The sequence below is a fragment of the Leptinotarsa decemlineata genome, unplaced genomic scaffold (genome assembly GCF_025532065.1).
Source record: "Leptinotarsa decemlineata unplaced genomic scaffold, Ldec_3_MD MMD2_tig00003335_RagTag_RagTag, whole genome shotgun sequence".
NCBI lineage: Eukaryota > Metazoa > Arthropoda > Insecta > Coleoptera > Chrysomelidae > Leptinotarsa > Leptinotarsa decemlineata.
In genome coordinates this window covers 956161-983618 of record NW_027412587.1, presented here as the reverse complement: position 1 = coordinate 983618, position 27458 = coordinate 956161, and the positions used below count along the sequence as shown (strand labels likewise).

Here is a 27458-nt window from a genome sequence, read left to right as displayed (position 1 = left end):
AAATTTAATCAGTCACTATACATGAATATGACATATAGGGCATATATGCATGAACATATGAATATACATTTATGAATACAAATTTTCTTCATCTTCACTGGTGCTGGTGCTGCTATCGTCATTCAAGCTTGTAATCTGCTTGAGGGTCTGTGAATGTTCAATTTCCCAAATATTACGGATCTATATTTACTACATGTCGCCAAAGCTTTTACCATTCCTCGGAAGTGATTTGATCAAATGCGTTCTCGCCAGTTTCCTCATATCTTCCAACTTGAAAGTTACAATCTTTTGGGATACGTTGTTTTCGTCAGTAGCCCAAAGGAATACAAAAGAATTCAAATCCGGATGTTAAGGAGAAAGTCTCAAAACGTTATGTCCATGTTCAAGCAGAACCTGTCAAATTTGTATCTAATATGAAGCTTTTCATTTACCTTGATCAACTCGTATAACTCGGGTTTAGGCATGTTAGGGGTGAACATAATGCTTTTTTCGTGCAGGCACTTCACCATGTCTGCCTTCATAGAATTTGTGTTGGGGACTGGATTGATTTTAATATTATAGTATGGGGCATTATCGTACATTATGGGGCATTAGCTAATTTACAGGTAAATTTGGGATTAACTTTTCTTGTAACCATTTACCATAATTTTCTGAAATCATTTCTGAATGATAATCCACAGATGTGCCTGATTAGAATACAATCCGGCAATTATGTGTAAAGCACATGTCACCTCCTGCATGGACAATAGTGAGTCTTGGTCCCTTCGCAATATTTTTAAATAACCTTTTTGTTGATTCATCTGTCCAGTTATTGGAAGATGTATGTCCCCTACGAAGGTATGTTTCATCAAGAAACAGAATTGGTCGCTGTTGACTACGAAAATAATTGATTTTTTGTAAATCCTCAATGCTGTAATGTCCATTTTGTCTGTTTCTTCATTATTTTCAGTTCTCCATTTGAAACCAATATTTTTTTTTTATTCTAAGAAGAGATGTTTCGGAAGCCACAATTCCCAAAACGTCATTAATTTTGTGTTGGAACTTCTTTACCGTAATAGGACAACCTTCTGTCTTATAAAAGTCGTAAATAATTCGTCTAATACTGGGATACTCATAGTAGGGAAATATCAGTTACTGGTGATTTTCTAGGCCGCTTCTTTTCTGGGGTGGAAAATTGACTTCTCAGATATTAGCAGAAATTAATTGCTCCCCTTCTTTGATCACTCTTTCAATGGTTATTTATGAAACACCTAATAAAAAATAAAGATTTGTGTTGAAATAGTTATTTTTAAAATTTATTTAATGTTACCTGTAGCCTGTAGAGAGACGTTTTATTTTTCACATTTGATAACGTATTCGACTCACATTTAACACTTTGAAAATAATTGAACACTTTAAAAATTATTTCACGTGCCTGACTGTTGATGACTGGTTTTTGTTAGAGGACGACATTTTTTCATAAACAACACAAATTATTCAAATCTAAAGCAAATGTTCAAACGTTCAAGCCAGTCTCTATATACCTACACAGTAGGTTTAATGGACTGACGCCTATCAGAAAACAACTACTCCCCTGGCTAATACCACGAAGGTCGTTGGATTATATCCGACAGGCGTCAGTGCAGGAATCTTCACAGAAAATTTCCTGTATATGCAATTGGCAATACAACTGAAAGAGTCGACCTTCAATTATGGAACGGGCACACTTGCAGACCGGTTTCGGGCTTATTAGCCACTCATCAGTGCAAGATAGTGACCATCATCGACTTGAAGTCAATGATATTCCACAATTGAAAATCGGAATTTTTTCAGAGTATTTTATTCCTCTTCCGAAGTTGGAGCGAATACACAAAATGTCACTCCATATAGTGGACGAGGTAGCATATAATATAATAATTCATAGCTATGAAAAGCATAGCCCACTGACTAATAAGAAACAAATTATTCACGCCAACGTCATTGGAGGACAAGTAATCATACGCTTCTGTACAGAGCATTTGTATGTCTTGCAAGAGCTGTAGTGGGTTATATTGAAATTGAGTTTGTGCACATAGGGGCGGGTTCGCCATCACGTTTGGCGCTTGCTGTATTACTGTTATAATATCTTCAATATTTCAGCTTTCTAATAATTTTCCCACAGATACCATAATGAATCATTACTTGACTGGTTGCAATGAGAGTAATGGCTTTCAAGGTTACTATTTAAACCAGAAGTGTTATTCTGAGTTGTTTTCCAGTACTCTCAATTCTTGATTACAACTCCTCATTAAAAAAAATTGAATAAAACATATGCTTGGAGTTGGGAGTCACTTGAGATGATTAATAATATCGTTTGACTATAATCATCAATCAACAATGTGAGATGCTCACAAACGATACAGTCCAAGAGAGTTGAATGTGGTTTTCTCAGACGATGATTTGGAATAAGATTCTACACTAGATATAGATGCTTCTGTAATACTAAATTATCTTGTGAATTAATGTGGGTATGAAGCTCTTGAGCTATAAGAGAATAGCGAGTATCTTCAGAGATGGTGAGGTTTTGATGACCTGTCAAATTTTCTTTCTGAAATCAAGTTCTAATGGTGATATTTCCAAAAATAAAAGCTCAGTCACTAACTTTTCAATGTTGTTATATAATGCTCTTCTTGAAAAACTTATCGTCACTACAGTAGCGATCATTTTCTGATCACAAAAAAATTTATTGCAAAAACGAATATTCAGGATGGTCTGAACTAGTTGATACACAAAAAAATCAAAATTATTGTCACACGGACAGGTAAATTTCATTTAACTTCGTTTTCTATTCAGACTTAACGAGTTACGTTTACTTCTCGTATGAAGTTGAACCGCAAAGAATGACAAGTAAAATCAATAGTTTCTTCGATTTTTCATATTATTTTCATGCAGCATAATATGAAGGATGGACCATTTTCGAATAAACATCCTATATACAGCTGTGAGAAATTTTCTGAAGAATAAAGTAATATTCATATTATGAAAAAACAACATGCAAATGCATCTTTCTCAAAATTGAAAAAAAGTATTACAGGCTGAGATTGATGAAAATTGAAGAAGATAATTTGTAGGACCTAAAGCACTTGGACCCATATAAGTGAGATTTTCGCTAAACAGTTTGCAAAACGTTAACACGTTTTTCGCTGTGTAGTAGCTTCCTTAGGCGAGTTCATACTGATCGTGTTTAGCAATTTTCTGCTAATGAAATTATTTACGAGTGGTACAAGCTTTTCACAGAAGATCGAGAAGACGTGAATGACGACGCTCGTCCTGGACGCCCCGTCACATCAACAACCGATGAAAATGTTGAGAAAATGAAGAAAATTGTTATGGAGAATCGTTGAATCACTATTAGAGAAGTTGCTGTGAATATCGGCATATCGGTTGGCTCATGCCATGCAAATTTTTTCCTAAATTTTGAGCATGAAGCGTTTGGCAGCGAAGTTCGTTCCAAAATTTCTGAATTTCAACTAAAAAAACCGTCGCATGAGCATTGCTCAGGAATTGGTAAATGACGTCAACGGCGATCCAGATTTGGATAAAAGGGGCATAACTGGCGACGAATCATAGGTATATGATTATGACATCGAAACTTAGCAGAGCCAAGATTCAAAAAAGCATGCCACGTTCAATCAAATTTCAAGGTTTTACTATCCGTTTTCTTCGATTACCGTGGCGTAGTGCATCAGGAGTTCTTGCCACATGGTCGTTCGGTCGATAAGGAGTATTATCTCGAAGTTATGCGCCGCTTAGATTATATTGTCGAGGAGCTAAACCATGGCCTGATTCACTTCGGCTTTTTCATATCTATTGTGATGCTCCTTGGTTGTTACAGCTCATTGTCTAGCTTGATCTCGTTGATGAGACTCCATAGCCTTGACACTGACCCCTTCATATAGCTGGCAGCCTCTGGTTTCTCTTTCCAGCATCTTGCGTGTTTTAGCCTCGCTATCGCTTGGCATTCATAGAGCACATGCAGTGCGGTTTCGTCCTCTTCTTGACATAACCTGCATTGGTTTTCTTCTGTCAGACCCACGTTGCTCATATGTTTCTTGAGTCAGCTATGCCTCGTTATTAGACCCACCACTACCCTTACAGCCTCACGGTTGTGGTTAGGCAGGTTTTCCGTGAATCTGGGCCATGGTTTCTTTATAAACTCTTTCACCTGCTTCATTCCTGGGAGCTTATTCCACCAATCTATCGATTTGGCTTGCATCCATGAATTCATGGATGCCTTTATACATGCTTTCGCTACCCCGCAGAAGGGTTCGGGGCCAATCATAGCCTTGGATGCGCCTTTACCGGCTAGAACGTTGACCTCCTCATTGCCCTTGAGTCCCTCATGTCAGGGTACCCAAGCTAGAGTGACCCTATTTAGGGTACTTAGCTCCTTGAGTGCGCTCAGACAGCTTCCCACCAATCTTGAGAAGGCTTGAAATTAGCTGAGCGCCTTAATTGCCGCCTGGCTATCGGCTGTCACGCCGCTTGCGAGAAGCAATACGAAGGAAACTGGTACTGTGAAAAAACAATTCATGGCTTTTGCATCACGAAAATGCACCTTCTCACACGTCGTAGCTTGTTCGTAAATTTTGGGCCAAAAACAACACTGTAATCATGACTCAGCCACGTATTCACCAAAAAGTACCTATCAGAACTGCTTCGAGGATTGGAAAAAATCCCTAGTACAATTATATTATATCTGAGGGGGATTCATGAATATTTTTTGAGAAAAATAAAAATTTACTTTATTTTTTGAACAGACATCGTATACTTTATGGAATTACATCAAGTATCGGCCAATTCCATCCATATATTTGGACCCAGATGACAAATATACCAAAAAATGAATATTTTGAATGATATATTGAAAAAATATAGCACGAACCAGTATGAAAATAATAATACTCATGCAAGAAATTTTATCAGCTTCTGGTTATATCAAGTGTATAAAAAAATTGGAATTTCAAACCAATACTCAGCTGTACGTTTAAGGCACAAAAAAAATATTGAGCATACATATGATGCTCAATTATTTGTGAAATATCTAGGAGTCGACAAAAATTTCAAAAATTATGTTCTCTGGACAAAGAGAAAGAACAAATCTGATCATTATAGAAATAAAATATATAATACGAAATAAAAATACCAATATCTGAAGAGATGATAAAAATGAAATGCTTAAACCGAAATTCCAATAAGAATTTTTCGAAAGTATTAATATCTAAGTTCATATACTCAAAGTTGTGTTTCGGGAACTCGTTCGGAAAATATTACTGAAGATCTGAAATCTTTTATGGAGTTGTTTGAGAACGAGTAGATCATGAAAATTCGTTCCATATGTTCCGCTAATGAATCATTTTGAAAGTATCAAGAGATGACTGCTTTATCAAAACAAAACTCAAAATGAAGTAATATAATCGCCACAAAGAAATATAAAAAGAATGTGATAAAAAAACATAAGATAACGAAATGAAAATTCATTAGTATTATCAATAAAATGAGGAGAGGTTTGAATATCTAGAAATCATTGGAGTAGAGAATGTCAAAATGAAAGATTACAAACAAAAACACACAGGCCAAATCCTGACTTGTAAATTCCTGAGAGACGCGCATGGGGTCACCTGGATCTACACTGCAATAATAAGACCTATGTTAACGTATGGAGCCATTGCATGGGGACCGAAAGTTCCACAAGCAACGGCCATCCAAAAATTACACCAAATACAGCAAATGGCTTGTTTGAACATCACAGGAGCCATGAGAACAACACCAACCGCGGCAATGGTATTAACCACGGGTCTGACCCCTCTTGACCTGTACGTTAAGGAGGTTACGTTAATGGCCATAGTACGATTGCGCACGGCTGGTGTAAACCTCGAAGTAGGAATGGGTCAATTGAGGCTGGGCCTGTGGCGGGAAGCGCTTACTGCGCAACCACTGCTGCAGGCAACAAGCGATGCAATTGAATCCAGGTTTGTGTTTAATAAACCCTACAAAATACAAATTAAGCAGAACATAGAGTCAGATGATACAAATGCAATACGGATTTATACAGACGACTCAAAAACCAAAGAAGGATCAGGGTGTGGAGTGTACTCCAGATCACTAAGCCTAAGAATTAAGTCGGGAATGGGAAGAAATACCAGCGTGGTCCAAACAGAACTGGCTGGTATCTCAGTCCCCACAAAAGAAATTTCTGGCAAAAACATAACAATCTGCATTAACAGCAGACAAGCTCTATTAGCCTTGAACAGACAACGTATATCCTCAGGGCTAGTACTAGAGTGTCACCAAGATTTAGCCAAAGCCTCGGTAGATAATCCTGAGGTGGGTTAAAGGGCACGACAGGAGTAAAGGTAATCGCATTGTCGACTCTTTAGCCAAGGAAGCGGCTGGACTAAGAATTTTAGGACCCAGTGGCACCTACGGTCTGATGACTTCGACAATTGCGGAACTAGTCAAATGTTACACCCATGCCCAATCCTTAAAGAGGTGGGACGAAACCAAAGGATGTAATCTTGCCAGGATCACTTTGGGTGACCCTGGGAAGCTGGTGCCGAAGAAATATTTGACAATGACCAGGAAAAATATATGCCTAACAGTAGGATTTCTGACGGGCCACTGTCAACTAAGGAGACACCTCCATAATATGGGGCTGGTGGACACACCTCTATGCAGTATGTGTCAGGCATGTTCTGTGCGAGTGTCCGGAGTTATCGTCAATAAGAGAGTGTGTGTTCAGCGAGTCTTGGCCTACATCTGCCAATATAAAGGAGATGTCTCCCAGTGACCTGTCCACCTTCCTGGAAAGGACAGGATGGACGATGACCTAGGAGGACAATTCCTCGGGAGGATGTACAATGGGACACATGTGGCCTAAGTACTGTGGGCTTGCACTCACCCTCCCTACTCCACAGATACAGATTCCTGAGAGAAAATATAAAAAGATTATGATGGAAAAACATAAGGGTGACGAAATGAAAATTCATTTGTATCATCAAGAAAATGATGGAATCGGAGGGAAAGACATAAGGACATTTCACCTTTTAACTTTTTGAACGAGTGAATAGAACGAATGAAAAAAAACGTAAACATAGTGTGAAATGAAAAAATCAACGAAGTAATAGTATTTGTATTTGTGATTATCAAAATGGAAGACGTCAGAAATTCAAATAATTCCAAACACAATTACCATATTCAAACACTTCGAAAGAAAAAAAATTCAGTTTTTCACTTGGCCAACTTTTACTTTTCTCACGCATACTTACTGGGTCGCGACTTTTCTCTTTCAATGTAGGTGTCAAATTGCTCACGTCCCGTAATGCTTCGAACGGCAAGAAGTTATCCGATTTAATGGGAGTAGACGTGAATTGATTCTCCTTGTCAGCTTCCAAGGCGTCCAAACTGTTGCGCTTGTGGATGCTCGAGCGTCGCGACGTGCTGGATCGCCGACGCTTCGATTTCGTTCGTGGTGTGGACGTCCTCGAAGGAGTTGGGTATTCGGACGGCAGAGGGCGGGAATCTTCGGGTTTGCACGTGGAGTCGCGTCTGGCCATTACGGTCCATTTCAGCATTTTGTTTGGGTCTGAAAATAATTTTTTTGGCATTTTATGAGAGTGTTATAAAGGAATAAATTTATATAAAATTTGATTTTATTTTTCCTAGTACGAAAAACAAAAAAAAATTAGTGTAATAGGAATTTTGTCATGATCAGCGGCGGATTGGAATCATTTTTTCAAGTTTTGACGATTGAGTTTCAGTCTTATGTCGTCAGTTTTGTTGGTATACGTGAAAATTGAAAAAGTGAAAATGATATTCCAAGTGGAGGCTATTTGCCAAAAGTTCTTGCAAGGCTTGAAAAAAGAGAAACAAAACTTCCTGTGTTTTTCTACCATTTTCATTTAAAACCATCGTTACCGCAGTTTCGTCCTATAAGGACATTTTCAAACGAATACAATAAACTAAAATGAATGGTGATGTTGACCCTTTTATATCTATACACCACTGTGGGTACAAGACGGTCCTTAACTCAACTGATTACCCCAAATTTGTTTACATGTGACAATACAATGTGTATACGCTAATCTGCGAATAGACTAGGTCGATTTGGTCATTTAGCAGGTGACATCCGTGGTGCTTATGCTTATGCATTGCCAAGGATTCTAAATAATCAAGTTTCCAACCCATGTTTGCATAGAGCAATATTTCCGTATCATTTAGATTCGGAGACTTGTGGATGCATTCCAAGGAATGGTTTGAAAACGTTGAATCATTTTTACCTAGTCTGAAGGATCTATCATGTTCAGCATACCGTTTGGGAAATAAACACTATTACACTCCGGAAACTGAAGCTTATAAACTCCAGATTTCTTCATTTTGTCCACTTCATATGGAGTTTATGAGCTTGAGTGTCACGACACTTGAGTTGAACATGAAAGATCCTTCAAACTAGGTAATATTTATATATTACCTAGTTTGATTTTTATATTATTATAATAATAATTTATTGCACAAAGGAAACCTTTACAACATAGAAGTATCATAAGCTAACCTAAATAATGTACAACAAAGTGGGGAAACCTGTAAGAAATCAAATTCTTGTATAGGTTGAGAAAATGCAGACTATCAAGTATAAATAGTAGATGCATAAGCATTATTCCAAATCTCTAGAAGTGATGCATAAAAATAAATTTAAAAAAATACATTAAAAATACAAGAAAAACCTTCACTTCAGGTAAAAATGAAAAATATAACTAGTGTTTTATAGAGTAATTTTCACATATTAACACATGCATGGACAAAGCAATATATCTCAAAAAATATATATCATGGAATGGGTTTATAGTAAGAAGGAACTTTACTGTAGACCGAACTACTATATCATGAAGAGTGTTTCGATTTGTAGATGTATATCAACCCTCGAGGTCAATTTCATATAATCTTTCAACTTATTTTTGAATTGTTCGATACTATTGATTTCTGTCATATATTGTGGAAGGCGCCCGTAGAGTTTCGGGCCCAAAAATTAAAAATTCTTCTGCCCAATGAACTTTGAAGCTGGAGGAGGCAAGTAAGTAATGTGTTTCTGTCTTGTGTTATAGTGGTGTTCATTAGTTATCAGAGTGGATTTAGTTTTATGCTGTTCAACATTCGAATTGAAAAAAAAAATAGCTGACTCGGGTCTAAAAGTAAAGTTCCGAGTAAAGAAGGTCTGAAGGGTATCGGATTGTTTTACAGAATAAAATTTTAATCAGTAAGTATCAGTAAGTTATTAATAATAGTTTTTCTAGCTGCCCCCCAAGCTACTATTCCATAAGCTATATGCGATTCCACTAATGCGTGATACACTGTTTTCAGATGGATTATGTTCTGGATATGTCTGAGGTTTCTCAGTTTGTTGATTAAAAAAATGTAGTTTTTTGATCACATACGTGATATGTTCATTCCACTTGAGGTGACTGTCGATAATGACACCTAGATATTTGAATTCAAATGTAGATTCTATTGAAAAATCTTCAGAAATTTTTAAAGTAGTGAAGGACGGCAAAGTGGATTTATTATTGGATAAGGGAAGAAACCATGTTTTGCTAGGGTTTATGATCAGCAATGGACTCTGAAACTATTATTTAATTTCATGCAGATCTCTTTCTACTAGTACTTTCAAAGTGTTCCATTCTTGGGCTGAGTAAAATATTGCTGTATCATCTGCATACGTCATTATTTCTCCTTTGGTATTGACTTCAAATAAATCATTCAAAATTAATGTTAAACTGTATTGGTCCTAGTACGGTAACCATACGTTACTGTTTCGGGTTTGCTATGGATATTATTCAATTTGACTTTTTGCGAGATAGCTTCTGAACAAGTCTAGAGCTTTTACCTCTGATACCTGAATTTTCGAGCGATTCGATTAGTAGGCTATGGCTTACCGTATCGAATGCCTTAGATAAGTCAAGGAAGACGCAGAGAGCATGCTGGCTTTTGTCCAGAGCTGAATACATTTTGGAAGTCAATTTTAGTATCGCGTCTTGGGTGGAAACACCTTCTCTGAAACCATGTTGTTTTTCTGAAATTATTCCAAATTCATCAAGAAATGAAGTCAATTGCTCTTTTAGAGTTTTTTCGACAATCTTTGAAAAGTTTGTTATTACTGAAATTGGCCTGTAGTTGATAAATTCTTCTCTGTCGCCATTTTTTAATGTGCGAAATACAATTTTTTCTTTAAATACTGCGGGAAAAATTCCTTGTTGAATGCATTTATTGATTACTGCAGCTAGTGGTGCTGCAATTATGTCAGAAATGTGTTTAACATTTTAGATCAATACCTGGTGCCTTCATAGATTTATTATTGTTTTTATTTCATTTTGGTTAACTGCTCGTAAAAAAAGGTAGAAATTATTCGACATTTCCAACCATTCCTTGGAATGCAATCACAAGTTCCCGAATCTAAACGATTTTGCCCTATGCAAGTCAGGGTTGGAAACTCAATTATTTAGTATCCTTGGAAATTCATAAGCATAAACATTGCGGATGTAACCTACTAAATGACCAAACAGACTTGGTCTTCACGCCAGTTTTCAGATTACCGTATCCACATTGTCACAGGTAAATAAAATTCAGGTAATCAGTTAAGTTAAGGACCGTTTCATTTCTCATTCTTCACGATGATCTCCTACCACGTAGTAATGGCTACATACATTAATTTATTCTTGCGCAGCTTTTATGAATTAAGATATCAATCACGACCACTATATACAAAGTTAATTAAACATTTGTAGGGTTTTTGTGAAATTAGTAAATATACTGAAACATTTGAAAACATGAATCATTAAATATTGCTTTCAGTTTTGCATTTGACACCTCTTTTATGCCAGAGCCTTTGAACTATTGCAGAATAGATGCAGAACAAAAAGTGGGACAGCCAGCAAAAGATAATATCAAGTGACATTCAATAATGATCAATTTTTGGGTCTTTGTTATATACTATGAATGAAAATGAAGTTCCACCTTGAGAATATGTGAAGCGCATGTAAATGTTGGTGATAATCAGTTGTATTTCACATTCAGAAATGGTTTTCAATCGCAGACTCAGTACAGATATATTTACCTGCCTAGGAACCTATAAGACTGTATTTCAAGCTGAAATTTATTCTATTGAATTGTGTGTGGAGAGATTGGAAAAATCCAACCTCATGCACAAGTCAATAAAATATTCTCGGACAGTCAAGCGGCGTTGGAAGCTCTTGGCTCCTACCGAGCAACGTCTAAATTGGTAGCAAATTTCCAAAAGCGACTCTCCTCGATAGGAAGACTCAACATATTGTCTCTGGTCTGGATTCCTGGCCATACTGGCGTGGAAGGTAATGAGGCTGCTGACCCCCTTGCAAAGGAGGGTGCTGCAAGCAGCTTCATGGGACCAGAACCTGTCATTGGCCTCGCGTTAGGTTTTGCCAAATAAACATTGAACACCTGGATGGCAAGAAGATTTATGGACTTCTGCCAAAATTTTCCAGGATTGGCCAAACAGTTGTTGGGCTAAAGTAGGAATGAACTACGAACGTCTTACAGGTCACTGTCATTTGAATCATCATATGCAGAGACTTGGACTGTCGGAAGACAGTGTGGGTCGCCTCTATTTGGAAAATGATGAAACAGCTGAGCACATAGTTTGTGCTTGCCCTGCACTTTGGGCCCAACCTAACCTAACCTATTGGCGGATGATGGTGATTGGATGAAAAGTCAACAAAACATATATATTATATAATCTCAAGTTTGAATGTTCTTAAATCTCATTCAGCATTTACCGTGATGGTTTCGTAACTTGAAAAATACCTCATTCTTAACCCTACGTCACACTAAGACAAAAGGCACGATGTTTGTAGCTGCTCCCAAAATTAAAGTTAGCTCCCAGAATTTATCATCATTTTCAATTATTGCAGCTGAACAACAAGAAGAATCTTCAAAGATGACTTCTCTACCAGGGAAGTTTCTAGTGTATTGAAACATTTTCAAGGTCTCTTCATTTATTATTTTTTGTTCGTTCGTTGTTTATTTTTCGTTCGTTACACAACTCTTTTTGCTTTATAAATAATGCAATAGTTCAAATGAAACATAAAAATGTAAATTTGGTCGCAGGTGGTAGGACCTGTGAGTGTCAGCTGCATTTGGACAGTAAACATTACAACTTGCCTAAAAATATGCAGGACTGTTGGAGGAATTTCTCACGAACGATGAATACATAATTCCAAATCCGATCAATCACGAATTGACAATATTGGATATCAGAGAAATAATGATACGTGTTGATTCAGTTGAAATACAGGTTCTAATAACCAAAACGTCGAGATCCACTTGAAATATGGCCATGAGTTCGTACAGTTTATTTATATCATAAACATATGATTCTAAATTGTATAAAATTTTTCATATATAGGTTTTGAAGTTTTATGTCACTAATAAAAAATAATCTTTCACAAACTCAAAATTGTTTGAGATCAATAACAATTATTTTACACTTTTCTAAAGATTATAAAAAGAATAATCTATAACCAAATTCAAATACATGACAACATTAGAAATTGAAAACGGCATTATTTTATAGTTATTTTGAGTTATTTTGATTTCAGCATTCGAGGAAGAACACTGAAATTATACTACTTTTATTATAGCGAAATAAAACAATGATTAATTTTTGATCTATTGTTTTGACCTTTGACAATAATAATTTATTCATTATAGAACTTGTCAAAATTATCTATTGAAATCATCTATGAAATGAATGAAATGGAAAAATATCAAATCCGCAAAATAATTTGCTTGTCGTAAATAAATAACCATTACGAATGAAAAATCCAATTACTGTTATTAATTGGTGAAGAATTTCCATTCATCACCAACTAGCAGTAATATTCATCTCTCTCTTTTCATTAATAAATGATATTATTATTATTTAATAACGGATCTCATTGCTTACCTTTGTCTAATTGCATTTTTGAGAATAGTATTGCCGTTTTACCTTCACTCAAATTGTATTATTCCATTAATCGACGTTGATGTTTCCATTAACATTAAAGTGATTTTTGGTTGATTTTGCTATGTATCTTGTTTCTTCATATCAATCTTGATACGTTATAGTATCATTTTCATCTATAACTCATTTATTTTGATATGTTGCCAGTTATTTTACGTAATTTAGTTACACTATTGTATTTTTGATCGTCAACTAAATTTTTCTAAGTTTGGTAAAAACTGTCAGATACTCCTCATTTTTTTTCTTGAGCATATTTATATCTTCTAATATAAAACACAGTTTCAAAGTTCAGTATATTGGACACTGAGAATTGACCTAGTAACCAAGACATTCTCCAACAAATGATTATTTAGTTGAAGGGGATTGAAAAAATATTGTTTTTTTGAAGGCGGTGTGAATAGATATTCATTCCTTTGAATCATTCCGTCAACAGATACACTGCACCCATCAATAGAACCGACTTGGCTTTTTTCATAAGAAAAAAAATATAATATTATTTTTGTTGGGACTTTGAAACAAAGACTTATCCCTAGAGGGGTTAGTCTTAGCCTTTTAGGGGATTGTAGAAAGTAACAATCCTAAATAAAAAACTATTTCAAATACAAATTGTCGTTCTCAAAATGTAGTATTTAAACAATATCAATTTCTACGATATTTCAATTATTTTCGCATCATACATAATATATCATTGGAAAATTTATCCGACGTCTATTAATACGATTTTAACGCAATAGGGTAAACATCGTCGGCCGCTTCTTTTGAAGTTCTTTGTCGCGAGTTACTTTTTTAATGGCTCCTTAGTCGCGTCCTCAAGGGGCATAGCGGGTAGAAATATATTTGTGACTTTGTGGATGAATACCGCTTGCTTGAGATGACTATGCTGCTTGCTTTGATGTACCATCATGTTTGCATTTTTGAAAGTCTTTCACTCTCAAACAATACCGAATATAGATACTGTAGTAAATATATATCATATACCCCCGATATACAGATTTGTATTATCATCAGTATGACAGTTATTCAACCTCTCATTCGAATGTTGAATGCTTGAAGTGATATTTCGTTTTATCAACCTGTTGGACTCACTTCTTTAATTTGAAAATATTGTTTTTCAAGTATTGTTTGATTGAATACATCCATATGTAGTGTATGTAGTGATGTATTATGTATTTTATCCACATTCCTTCGTGGAACCCCCCTTCATTTACCCGGTATTTTCGATTTTTATAATAATTCATTTCATTTCATGGAAAAAGTCACATAACTCAGTACAATTACAATAAGGTCACAATCATAAAACAACATAATTATAAGACATATTATATAACATTTAGACCATAAAAGGGATACAAAAATTAAAATTTAAAATTCCAAATCAGACTGAAAAAATTCATCAAGCGAATAAAATACCTTTTCACATAATAGTTTCCGAACTTTTTGTTTAAAGAGCTTTACACTAGTTATGTTTTTAATGGATATTGGGAGCTTGATGTACAGTTTTATTGACATGATATGAGGTCCATTAGTGACCTTGGCTAACTTATGACTAGGAATTAAAATGTTATAGTTTTTTCTCAGGGTGAAGCCCGAAAGAAGGTATGTATCATCTCTGTTCTGAAACTTGGAGCAATTTGATTTAACGTAGATTACGCAATTAAGAATATACATGCAAGTAACAGTTAATATATTCAACTTTGCAAATAGTGGTTTAGAGCAATCGAGTGGTTTTTGATTATTAGAACACATTGATTATGATAGAAAAGATTATTAAAACACATTGTTCTAATAATCTTTTTCTGGATTTTCACTGATTCTATTGCAGTTGCCAAAACAAATAATACAGTAATTGAGGGCAGAGTAAACATATGCATAATAGTAACTTTTAAGAATTTCAATAGACACAAAATTACGCAGATTCCTTATAACGAAACAATGTGTCGCTAATTTCTTCAGTATGAAATCAACATGATGATTCCAATTGAGTTGGAAATCAATAAAAACTCAATACAATACAATCAAGTTTCCTGAATTGTAAAGAGAATGGTGTTGGTTTTAAATCAAGCCATTCTTAGAACAATAATTTTGCATGTTGGATACAGCATCATTTGCTCTTACCGACAATGTTTCACATTCCGAACCACTGAGAGTAAAAGATGTGTCATCAGCAAATTATATAGAGTACTGTGGATGATTAATTTTTGAAAGGTCATTAACAAATAAAATAAATAGTGTAGGCCCCAAAACACTACCTTGGGGCACACCTGTAACAACGTTTCGCTTCAGACCCAGTCTGAAGCCTAACTTTAACAACCTGTGTACGACCAGTTAAATAGGTTTCAATTCATTTCAGACTTGGACCACGGACGCCCATGTCAAACAGTTTATCAAGAAGATGACCATGATGTAAGGTATCAAACGCTCGTGTCAAGTCGAAAAGAACACTAAGTGATTCGAGAACACTAAGTGATTCGTACACTTAGTAAGCTATTGCATAATAAAATACGTGTTACGGTTTTGTAAACTGTTGAATGAAAGTTTCAAAATAAAGTGTTGCTTGAAGTTATGAATTTTCAACAAAAATCGGCAAATTCCATCTCATATAGAAAGTAGATTGTTTTCCGTTAACGAATTTTATAGATTTGGGATCTGGTCATTTGAATAGGAAATCTCGGCAACTTTTGGAGTCCCTATTTTTTATCTAAATTCAACTCCATTCATTCACACCTACTCACAAAACACATGAATTTCCACTCCGTTTCATTTTAAACTAACAATGACTCCAATGAGTACACTCGACAGTTGCGCCATTATGATTCAATCGAGCGGTTATACCAAAAAATTTGCATTGTATCAAATCCGAAAATAATAAAGCGCACCTCGGACTGTGAATAATTCGAGTTTAATTTACCACCGCTTATATCACATTAACGTGTGTCATAATAGTTTCCCGGAAAAAAAAACAAATTCAATTCTTTCCATGGGCGTAGATGAAAAGACCGGGGAATGACTACGAAATAATGAAATAGTTTCTCTTTGTCGTATATAAATCCATTCATTTTCATGAAATATTTTGACAATTCAATAGTAGTCTTCGATCAATTTTGGAAATCATTAAGAAACGCAAACTTTTCATAAAATTTGATTGCATACCCAAACGAGCAATTCTTTTCAACGACTATTGATTTGGTAGACAAAATTTATTAGTACGACAACTGCGGTAGCTGAAATTTGGGAAGCTAACCTGAAATGCCATCGGAAAACGAATCCACATATTTCTAGAAATGATATGAAATCTAAAAAGGTTAATGCAGTCAAGCTGCTGGAAAATAATTCCATGAAAATCAAAAAATGAATAGATAAGTATTTTTTGATCATTCCCATATTGATTTCGATTTAAGAGCCACCGGTAGACAGCTGTTTCTGCCTATTGGGCATCGTCAGTCGGTTGATTGGTGAAACCACCAACACTGACATAAAAACTTGTCAAATTGACTTGGGTGTCACACCAATATATGTTTCCACTTATGTTTCGCTTGCGTTTACGCAGCTATTTTTATCAAGTACTTTCTTGGTTTTTCTCATTTTGTCTTCAATCGAGGACCGCCTGCCCAGTACTGACGATGCCCAATAGGCAGAAACAGTTGTCTACCGGTGGCTCTTAAAACGAAATCAATATGGGAATGATCAAAAAGTACTTATCTCTAAATATTGGAGCTGAAAACCCAAACGAAAAAATTTTATAATCTGGTCCTCATAGCAGTCAACCTCTGTGAAGTTTTTGTTTACAACAATTCCTGTGCAACCTTCTCACCATTGTGGGTTATCATAACGGCAGTAATTTTGAAGTTACAGCTTGGGATGTAGCTTAGGTTCTCATTCACCATATAAGAATAATTTTCAAGGTAAATAATTTTTGATTGAAACTTCAGCTGAGTGGCCATTTCATTTATTAGCAAACGTTTACACAAGTTCACAGTTGGTCTTCTGAATGTTTTGTAATTGAAATATTGAAAAATTTTAGGTTGTCTTGAAATCAAGTTTGCAGTTCAACTACAATTATCAAGCAATATCAACTTTTTCCATCCCATTAATCTAAAATCAACCTCGGTACGGATATCATTTTTAGTTACACTGAGTTTCTTTTCAATGAATAAAATAATAGTTAATGAAACTTTCATATATCAATCAAGAGAAGATTTCATAAGAAGAAATGCATTTCTTGTTTTTTGATTTCTATATATTATGTGGCCAAATTCATCTCAATTTTCCAACCCTTCAAATGATAATCATTATGTGGTACCACTAAATAATCACAACTTTTCAATAGCACCAAACACGTGTACATATGTGAAAAAAACAAAACACCAAATATCATCAACATCAACTTTACAAATTACGAGGTCAACAAAACTATCCCGCTGATTCCCTTGACCACCTTCCTACGACCATGTGTCTGATACCTCTTTGAACGTTGACCTGTCAAATGATTTCGTGACCCCTCCAGAAGAGTAAAATTAGTGGACACGACTTGATTCGATTCCGACATGCATTTAGCGAACGTCAATCATTTGCTTCGAGGGGGTTGCAACAAAGGTCGCATATGTTGGAAAGTGTTAACCACCTTGCCATGACAACATACTCCTGTTCGGTGATTTTTCGTAGGGTATTTGATAACATGAAAATAATACTTTGTACATGAGCGTCTATGAGAGGGTATAAAATTATTTTGTTTTTATGCGACAGATTATTTTAGGAAAACTGTAACTCCAAAAGTTCAAAATTATAATGAACATATGTATTTTAGTGATTGAAGAACAAAACGAAATTGTCACTCTCATGAAAACTAAACATTGCCAACGAATTTTTGTTAAAATGGAAAGAACCTGGAGAATAACATGATCGACAAGCTCAGAAATATTGTTAAAATTCTGGAATGAAGAACAAATCAAAAGGATTTTACTATAGACTTTGGATATATAACTAAAATTTGTTTCACTACTGCTTTTGAAAATCCATATATTCCAATACATTTTTAGACCTACTAGAAACTTGAGAAATCGTAAACTGGGGTCCAGTACTGGATATTGAAAGAGCCTCTTTTTCGATACATAGAAGTTGAAGAGTTTGCAATATGTCGAAACAGGTGATTTTGAGACCAAACGAGAAACGAATTCAGTTTCAAATTTGAATATTATTTTTTTATAATAGAGCCGTTTGAGACGTTTTGGAATGTGAAAATGAAATTTAAATTTTTTCATTCATTTTGTAACTATATATTTCCTTTATATTTTGATCAGAGCTGACAATATATTATCTTATTATCATTAAAATATTCAAATGATAGATGAACACAGTAAACTAATTTATACTCATTTTTGATTTTCTTCAGCAATTAGCAGTCCAACCTATTCAATCTCTGAAGGTATTGATATAAAAAATTGAATGTTAATGAGTTCCTCCTCAAAAAACAAGTCCAGATGTATGGAAAATATTCAAATTTTCCAATTTTCAAAAACCTGTGTACTCTTTTTTGGCATTTTGAATTGTTAATTCATCATAATCTTTTATACGAAAATAAAACGTTCATAACTAGCAGAATTTTATAAAATTTCATATTCATAAAAGAGATATCGGCGTTTAGAAACAACTGACGGGTCCAGGGAAAAAATGTTTATGTCCATTTGTATGTATTTTGTGGAAACAGAAAAATATAGTTTACCATCGAAAAGATAGTGAAATTCGGGTTATAAAATTTGTTAAAAATATAAACTATGTTCAAAAATTTTTTATTGCATAGACTGTTATGGGAAAAATTGAAATTTCTACAAAATATATGTTTATTAAAAGTGAATTTCCAGAAATCTTCTCGAAAATAATATATCTTCCCTAGTAGTTTGGTTCATCAGCTCCCATTGGCGGGTCATCCATGTACTCATGGATGACCCGCCCGTGATCATCTATATCTGCTTGTAAATTGGAGCTTTAGGTCTTGTAGATCTCTGTATTTATTCAACTTAATTGCAATTTGGCCAAAATACGAAGGGCTCAACGTTGACGCTGCAGTGATGCCTTTTTTTCATTTTTTGAGTTTTTTTTTTTGTACCAAAGACGGTTAGTCTTTGACAATTTTGACCACTCTGATAGTTCTCGTTCACATTGGGCATGATTTTCTGTACATTACGGATAAGATAACTATATACTGTTTGAAACTGTACATCTTCTCCAAAGTTTAAGATGATGAAAGATGACGGCTTTACTATGCTGTTTATTAAAATTTCGAGCCAATCATTAGATCAACACTGTATACCGTTTAGGAAGAAACCTTGCATCGTGAACATTGAGGTTTCTTTTCTAGGCGCTCCTGGACCTAAACGTTTCTTCCTCTGAACACCAATCCTTCAATCACCGTTGTTTAGGTGATGTAAACGTTTCTTTCCCTGAAACGAATATGCGATCTAAAGTTTAGTCTGAAGTGGGTTTAATGCCACCATTGACTTAAATCCGACAAATAATGGACATAAACGTTTTTCCCCTGGTCTCGTCAACTTTTTTATGTTTGTGCTTTCAAATGTATGACTTTTGTATATGAACATATCAGAGTTGTAATATTTCTTTCAGTGCATAGTGAAGAAATGGTGCATAAGTTGAAAGTATTTGGGAAAGTTCTTTCCACAAAAATGTTTTTATAATCTTTTAGCCCAAAATGAATAATCTACTGGTTTGATGATGATTTACTTCTATCCTAATTTCACGTTGGTTTAGAGTATAGGGACTTATTTTTGAAGGATAAATAGGAATAAAAATATGAATGTTGGTGAAGATGTTTGATGGTGCATATCAGATGTTTGAACTCCCACTGTATGAACAAATGTCACAGTTGAAATGTAAAAGAAAATGAATCAATGAATTGTTAAAAATATCAGAATCGAAATATTAAGGAGGGTTGGATGAGTTATTTACCTGAAAAAAATGTCTGAAAATGAGAAGAAATGAGTGAAAAATAAGAACGCTACTTTGATAAAAATCAATTGAGTTATTGTGACATGAAATAGAAGACAGTTTCGTGGTTTCATCCATATAGGCATTGGTTTGAAGTTCAATATAGTTGAAAATGGTTCTACCAAAAATAGAAGCTTGAAATATTGAATGAATAATAATGATGTAGCTTCAAAATATAAACTAGAACCTTGTTTTCGGTTTCGAAAACTCTTGAAAATGCCAATAAATTCGTTTTAGATAGTTGAACACTTCGAAAAATACCTCTTCTTTCCATGATACATAAATTTGAATATTTCAAAAGTTGAAAATTGTTATATATTAAATCTGAATATATAACTATATATATTTATATATATATATATATATATATATATATATATATATATATATATATATATATATGTATATATATATATATATATATATATATATATATAATATATATATATATATATATAATATATATATAACTATATATATTTATATATAGTCCGGGTGTCCCACATTTTATGTGACAAACAATATCTGGTTTGTTGAAGGAGATACACAAAAAAGTTTCATACAGAAGTTTTAGGAGTTCATGAGAGCTATATTTTGATATAATTTTTAAATATACAGGGTGTTTGGTGTAGGTGCTACAGACCAAAATTCCATTTTTTAAAATAGAACGCCCTGTATATCATTACATATTCAGATGCTACGTTGAATTCTGATATTATTTCATATTTGGTTTTTGAAATTCGGTTACGGCGTTGTTGAGTTATTGCTTAAAATGTGAAGTCTTGAGAACGACTATTATTTTTAAAAATATCTCATACAATTATTCTCTCTGCATCAGATCACATGAAAATAAAAAGAGGTGTATTCGAAAACAAATCTTTAATTAATAACAATGTAAATAATATAACTCGATAAATCATTTCATAAGAATGGTAGGTACCTAGAAATAAGTCATAAAAATTGTTCAAAGTGATGCCCATTAGATATTATACAGGCTTCGAAACGTCGAATCACTTCTCTCGTATAAGTCGCTCTTATAATATCAGGCGTAATATCACTGCACGCTAGTCGAATTTTCATTTTTAGATCATCCACATTCAAAGGGGGAGTAGTGAAAACAATATCTTTTAAAAAACACCATAGGAAAAAATCAAGCGGTGATAAATCTGGGGAACGAGCCGGCCACCGAATTGGACCCTTATTACCAATCCATCTATTTGGGTACGTTCTATCCAGATATTCAGTAACAACTTGTGAATTGTGAGGAGGAGCACCATCTTGTTGCCACCAAATTCCTTGTCGTTCTGCTATGGGAATATCTTCCATCAACTGGATCAAATCATTTTCTAGAAAATGTAAATATCGCAATCCATTGAGATTTTCATTTTCAGTAAGGTCCTATGATGCGGCCATTGAACAATCCACACCATACATTAATACCCTAAGTAGTTTGAAAATTACTTTCGCGGACGCAGTGGGGATTTTCTTGAGACCAATAGTGACTGTTATGTCGATTCACAACTCCATTATTGTGGAATCGCGATTCATCGCTCCACAAAATTTGACTGAATATGTTAGGACTTTCATGTAATATTACCTGAATACAAGCAATGAATTCAAGTCGTCGTTCAAAGTCCGTGGGTTTCAAACCTTGTACCAACTGAATTTTGAATGGGTGGTATTTATTTTCTTTCAGAATTCTCTGTACATTAGAATTACTCACACCGACTTCTTCTGCAAGAGTACGGATAGAAACATGTGGATGAATAATAATATAAGCCAACACATTGATCTCTAAATCTTCAGTTCTAACAGATCTTGTATGAAACGATGCTTCATAGTAGAAGGAAATGACCCAGTTCGCAATTTTTCTACAACTCTCGAAAAAGCCATTCGTGACGGAATGGGTCTGTCTGGAAAACGTTCTTGGTATAGACGTTGTGCTTGACGGCAGTTTTTCTGACATTCCCCAAAAATTAATAACATATCAATGCAATCACTTGGACTAAACGCGAAAGGCATACTGGAGGTTTCGCACAAAGAACACATTTACTGTTTTGCAAAGAATCACTGAATCGAACTTACAAGTAGATACAATTCAACAACATTTGTTACTATGGCATCAACAAGCATAAGCTACTTGATGAAATTGTGCAATATAAAGCAATTCACTCTCAAGTTAGTCACATTCTCAAGAATTTCAATATTATATTCAACTGATATCGATATCGTATCGTAGAGGTGAGAATAATGGTTTGTATACAGTAGTAGTCTAGTTCAATTTAATAAAAGATATAGACTGGATTCGTTTACGAGTAAATAAGTTTTTTTGAAACTTTATATTTAAGGAAAAGTGCAATAACTCAACAACGCCGTAACCGAATTTCAAAAACCAAATATGAAATGATATCAGAATTTAACGTAGCATCTGAATATGTAATGATATATAGGGCGTTCTATTTTAAAAAATGGAATTTTGGTCTGTAGCACCTACACCAAACACCCTGTATAATTAAAAATTATATCAAAATATAGCTCTCATGAACTCCTAAAACTTCTGTATGAAACTTTTTTGTGTATCGCCTTCAACAAACCAGATATTGCCTGTCACATAAAATGTGGGACACCCGGTATATATATATATATATATATATATATATATATATATATATATATATATATATATATATATATATATATATATTGATAACCTGTTATTGATAAACTGGCTCAGAATTCTCACGAATAAAATATATTCATTTTATTATACAAACCCTTAATATATAATATATGCGGCAGATAATTAACAAGCCAAACGAAAAGTATTTATGGATAACGACCAAGTAATTAACCTGTTTCTGAAGATTCTCACGAGTTTTAATATACTAATTAATTAATTTGATTCACTCATGAATAAATTCCTTTCCCAATATCCTATAGTTACGCCTCTGAACACAGTGTTTATCAGCGAGGCTATGCTAATGTAACGTTATAATTATGCCAATGATGGAATCGAGGGGGTCAAAAAGACAATACGTGGCGCTGAATTATAACTGTAACGAAAATTATGAATAATAATGACGTGTTTAGAAAGGGTTATTAGAGACATGTGTCAGGAATTGATTCAGCAGTGCAGATGGTCAAAATGTCAAACAGTGATATACTCGACAATCTGTAATTTTATTAAATATTCTTTGATATAGTGAAATAACAGCTGTTGTTGGTTCATCTAGAACGTAATCAATATTTCTTTGAAATTTTATTAGTGACAGTAGCTCTAGCCAACTGCTGCAATATATTTGGCTCATTTAAATTTTGTGACAATCAAAGAGTAAATAGTGGTAGATTAGTTCGCAATAGTTGAAAATTGTGTTGCAAAAGCAAAATTCATTAACAATTGAAAAACATTTTTTTCCAATACGACTTAAGAGCTTTTGATGAAATTAAATAGTAAAACATTGTATAAGAGAAGAAATATTGACTACGGAAGCTTTCTCTCTATCGCTAATAGTATTATTCATGTTTTATACAAGTTTAAACAATTGTTATATTTGAGATTTCGTTCACCTCCGCTTTGTGAACTTGAGATTATTTCATAGATTTCAATTTTAAAACTATTTTCCATGGATAATTCAAATATCAAAAATATGAAATCAAAAACAAGGATTGAAAAGGTATATTTTTATTGACGTTAATGTTTTTCTTTCATTTCTTTTTTTGAAATTCATGATATATGACTAAAAATATAAGCAATTGTTTATAACAAATTGTTGGTGTGATAAGAACAGTAGATTGAATATGATTAAAAATAAAAAATTTGGGCTGATAGCCCGTGTTCGAATGGACTCTAATGTATGAAACGTTTCGTCTTCTACTGTGGCGGACATTGTCAGAGGTTTGTACTTTGACAGCTATTAGGACGAAGGTTCTATCTCGAACTATGGTGAAAATAACAATCGCGAATAATCCCAAATCCAATAATTTTTGTAAATTAATCTTTTCAATGATGAAAACAGTTTTGTTACAACTTCAATTTTTTTTTCAAGTCTAATAATCTCTTAATCCATAACTAATGGTCAACAAATCATATCCATCGACGAGACGTAATATGGCCCTACGTGTGCTTTATCACAACTTTCGGCACTCCCCAATATTGACGAGACACCGGTTTTGCTTTATGATCTGTGGTATATTGAACACTTCCAAATTCTTGGAACTATTCATTACCCACCCTTAGAATGATATGAGCTATAAGCAAAACAATACCATCATCAGTTATCAACTACATGGACCATCAACTTGAAACGATATTTATTGTGGGGTTTTCAGCTGCAGAGAAATGAATATATTCCGAAAAGGGGAGTAAAACGAATGGGATACCGAAAATTCCTCTTCGATCTATACAGACTCTATCCAGACTACTCTGTTGAAATTATTTTTCAGATCCTTGGGTTTTTTGGTTGAATCTACACTCACTACTCTAGAGCCTAAAAATCATAATGACTTACTGCACTGAGGTAAAAATCTCAGCTGGAAAATACGAAAAGTTTTTATTCTTGGCTCATTTCATCTGCTCAAAAAACGCCATCGGATCGAATGGCTAGAAAAACAATTGAAAATACTCTCATTGCATTGCCTCATTGAATATCTTAACTGAAAGTTTGAAGTGAAACAATTTCGGCAGCCATGATGAACACTTGAAAATTTATAAGAAATATTTTCTAATATACATTTTTTAGGTACTAGATGAAACTAAAATATCATATAATAAAATGTTCGTTTGGAACTTCCTGTTTCAAGTCAGCCCTCACTATTGTAATTTTGAAAGAAAACTTTCAAAAACCAGAATGAACCTTCAAGGGTTGACACTTTTTTTAAAATCGCAGCCTCTGCAACAATTTGTATTATGATCAACTATCATCAATAAACTTCAAGTAATTTGTTAAAATTTACACGACTTCTTGAAAACATTGATTGTTCATGATTGCAACTGTTTATCACGATTTCAAGACCCCAAAACATTTTATTTTTGCTTTGAAATCGAATGATCTATTTACCACATACATTTGTTTCATTTTGTAACTTGTGAATTGTCACGGAAAGAGACAGTAAAAAATAAAAACCAAATCAAATACATATATATTTTCTTGGATGGTAAATAAATGAAAATAACTAATTTCTGATAGCATTGGGTGTAGTAGAAATCTGTTAAGGTAGTGGTTCCCACTACCTCACACACTCCGGGTCGCTGGAGTGAGTCGTGGAAACAAATTACAAACAATTAATACTGTTGAATTGTTTTTTCCATTTTGGATAAAGGCTAGGGGAGAGTATGCAGTTCTTTCGAACATAGCCTTGAAAGAGCTGATGGTGTTTTCAACCACATATTTGTGTGAGATGGCATTCTCCACTTTGATATATTAAAAAATAAATATAGATATAGGCTTTGTGTGGAAAGTGACCTGTGTTTAAAGCTTTCAACTTTCAACCCAGATATAGAAGCTCTAGTAAATCGTAAGCACAAGCTCCACAAGTCTACATTAATTACATAAGTCTCATTTTTTCATTTTTTGCATTCGTTCAGTTTCAAGACTCTGAATTAAAAGTCTCTTTTCATACTGTATTTTATCTTCAATCATATCATCTTTACCATATTCTTTTAGAGCTGTATTCCTCAATAGGGAATTTTCACGATAATAGTGATAAAAATATTATTAGTAGTAATGATATTATTTAATATTCCTCAATGAAGGTGGGTCCTCAAACAAAAAAGTTTGGGAAGGTGATTCCACAAAAAAAAAGGATTCAAAAATGCATACTTATGGAGATAATTCTATAGTAGACGAAAAATGGTATTGAGTTCAGTTGAAAAGTTTATTAAAATAATGTAGAACACCTAGTTTGTATCCACATAGAAAAGTCGTGAAAGTGGGTGTGTAAGTCTGGAAATAACTCAATTGACTAATTGCCTCAAAAAAACTGGTATTAAAAACTTCAGTGAAATTTATGGCGTTTTACTTGATTTTGATGAGAACAATTTCAGTTTATTAATGATAATTCCCTAATTTGATTACCAAATATATAAGCGTCTTTTTCCTTTTCGATAATAAGGTTTTGAATAGTAATTTTTTGAATTTGAGCCTTCCTGTTGTTTTCATTTATATTTTCCCACCAACTGGAAATATTGTTCACCTCTCCCTAGTTAAAGTTTTATCTGGTAGCTGTCTCTCATCACACTGTCACTTAGGTGTTCCTTGACCAGACAATTTTTTCCTCATGTCATATGTTTCTGAATTCGATGAGAGTGATTCTGTCTAATTTCACTTTTCATGAAGGCAATATGATGATCATTCACGTGTTTTGTCTACTTATTGAATATTCAAATGTTTTTGTGTATCTATTAACACGTAACATCTACTTATCATGCTCATCCGTGAATATTTTAATTAGTGACATATTCTCTATCTTTGACATGTACTCTTTACTAAACATCATTCTGAACACGGCTAACCTCACAGTGAATTATGCCTATTTTTGAATCACAACGTTATAATTAACATATACAATGATTTTGTAGCTATTCACTGGTGATGATAATACAGTTTATCATAATATTGGAATATCTTCCATTTTTCCGCTTTCTTAAATAACTTAGTAGTTTCGTTCTTAACCGGTAAACAAAAACTACCCTTCAAATTATATACAGTGTGACACAGTTAAGATGAAGATGGCATTGTATTTTAGTCATTTTTGAAAGCAGAGATTTGATTTTAGGTTCAGGCGAAGACCTTCCTAGAATTTGATTTTTTTTTGTAACTTTCATATTCAAGTCCGATTTTCAATTAATATTTTCGAATAAGAAGCTACCCAAACGATAAAATAGTCAAAATCAATGAAATACATGCATTGAAATCACTAAAATTGAGAATTATTATTTTCTCAAATGTGGGTTATTTGAATTTAGTGTCCTTTAACTAGCCTGTCTCAATTTTGAGGAATTTTTCGATTTACTGTTGAATATGATTGGTTGCGAATTTGACTAATTTTGGATGGAAAATCGCCAGTCTCAATGCTTCAAAGAATTCTCATATTTTGTGTTTCAACATTTCTCAAATTGGGCTTGAGTGTCATGGAAACAAATAATGAACTATTTATACCCCGAATGTCAATTTTAAAGTAAATGTGTCGAAAACAGTAAAGAAGTTTCTACTGAACGTCTTAATTTACGAGAAAAAATTGAAATAATGCGGTTATTTGGTGATGGTGCTCGAAGTAGGACACAAGTTGCCCAAGAATTTAACACAAGACATCTACAACGAAATCGTATTCGACATGGAACGGCAGTCTCCGTGAATAAACTTTTTACTCAAACCGGAAGTGTATTAAAGAATCGTCCAGCCAGTGACAATCC

The 27458-nt window shown here is 34.0% G+C and overlaps 1 protein-coding gene across 3 annotated transcripts in view; it reads right to left on the bottom strand.

The window, feature by feature from the left end:
* The window catches only part of PsGEF (Protostome-specific GEF), a 199928-nt gene that overhangs the window by 145550 nt on the left and 26920 nt on the right, over positions 1–27458 (bottom strand). For 2 of the 3 annotated variants that reach the window (XM_074177906.1, XM_074177905.1), the window contains exon 2: positions 7287–7603. In XM_074177906.1, coding sequence (XP_074034007.1) covers positions 7287–7592 — 306 coding nt within the window. In that variant the 5' untranslated portion in view covers positions 7593–7603. Of the gene's footprint in view, positions 1–7286; positions 7604–15780; positions 15941–27458 lie in introns of those variants that run through there. The other variant, XM_074177907.1, reaches the window with a different exon arrangement.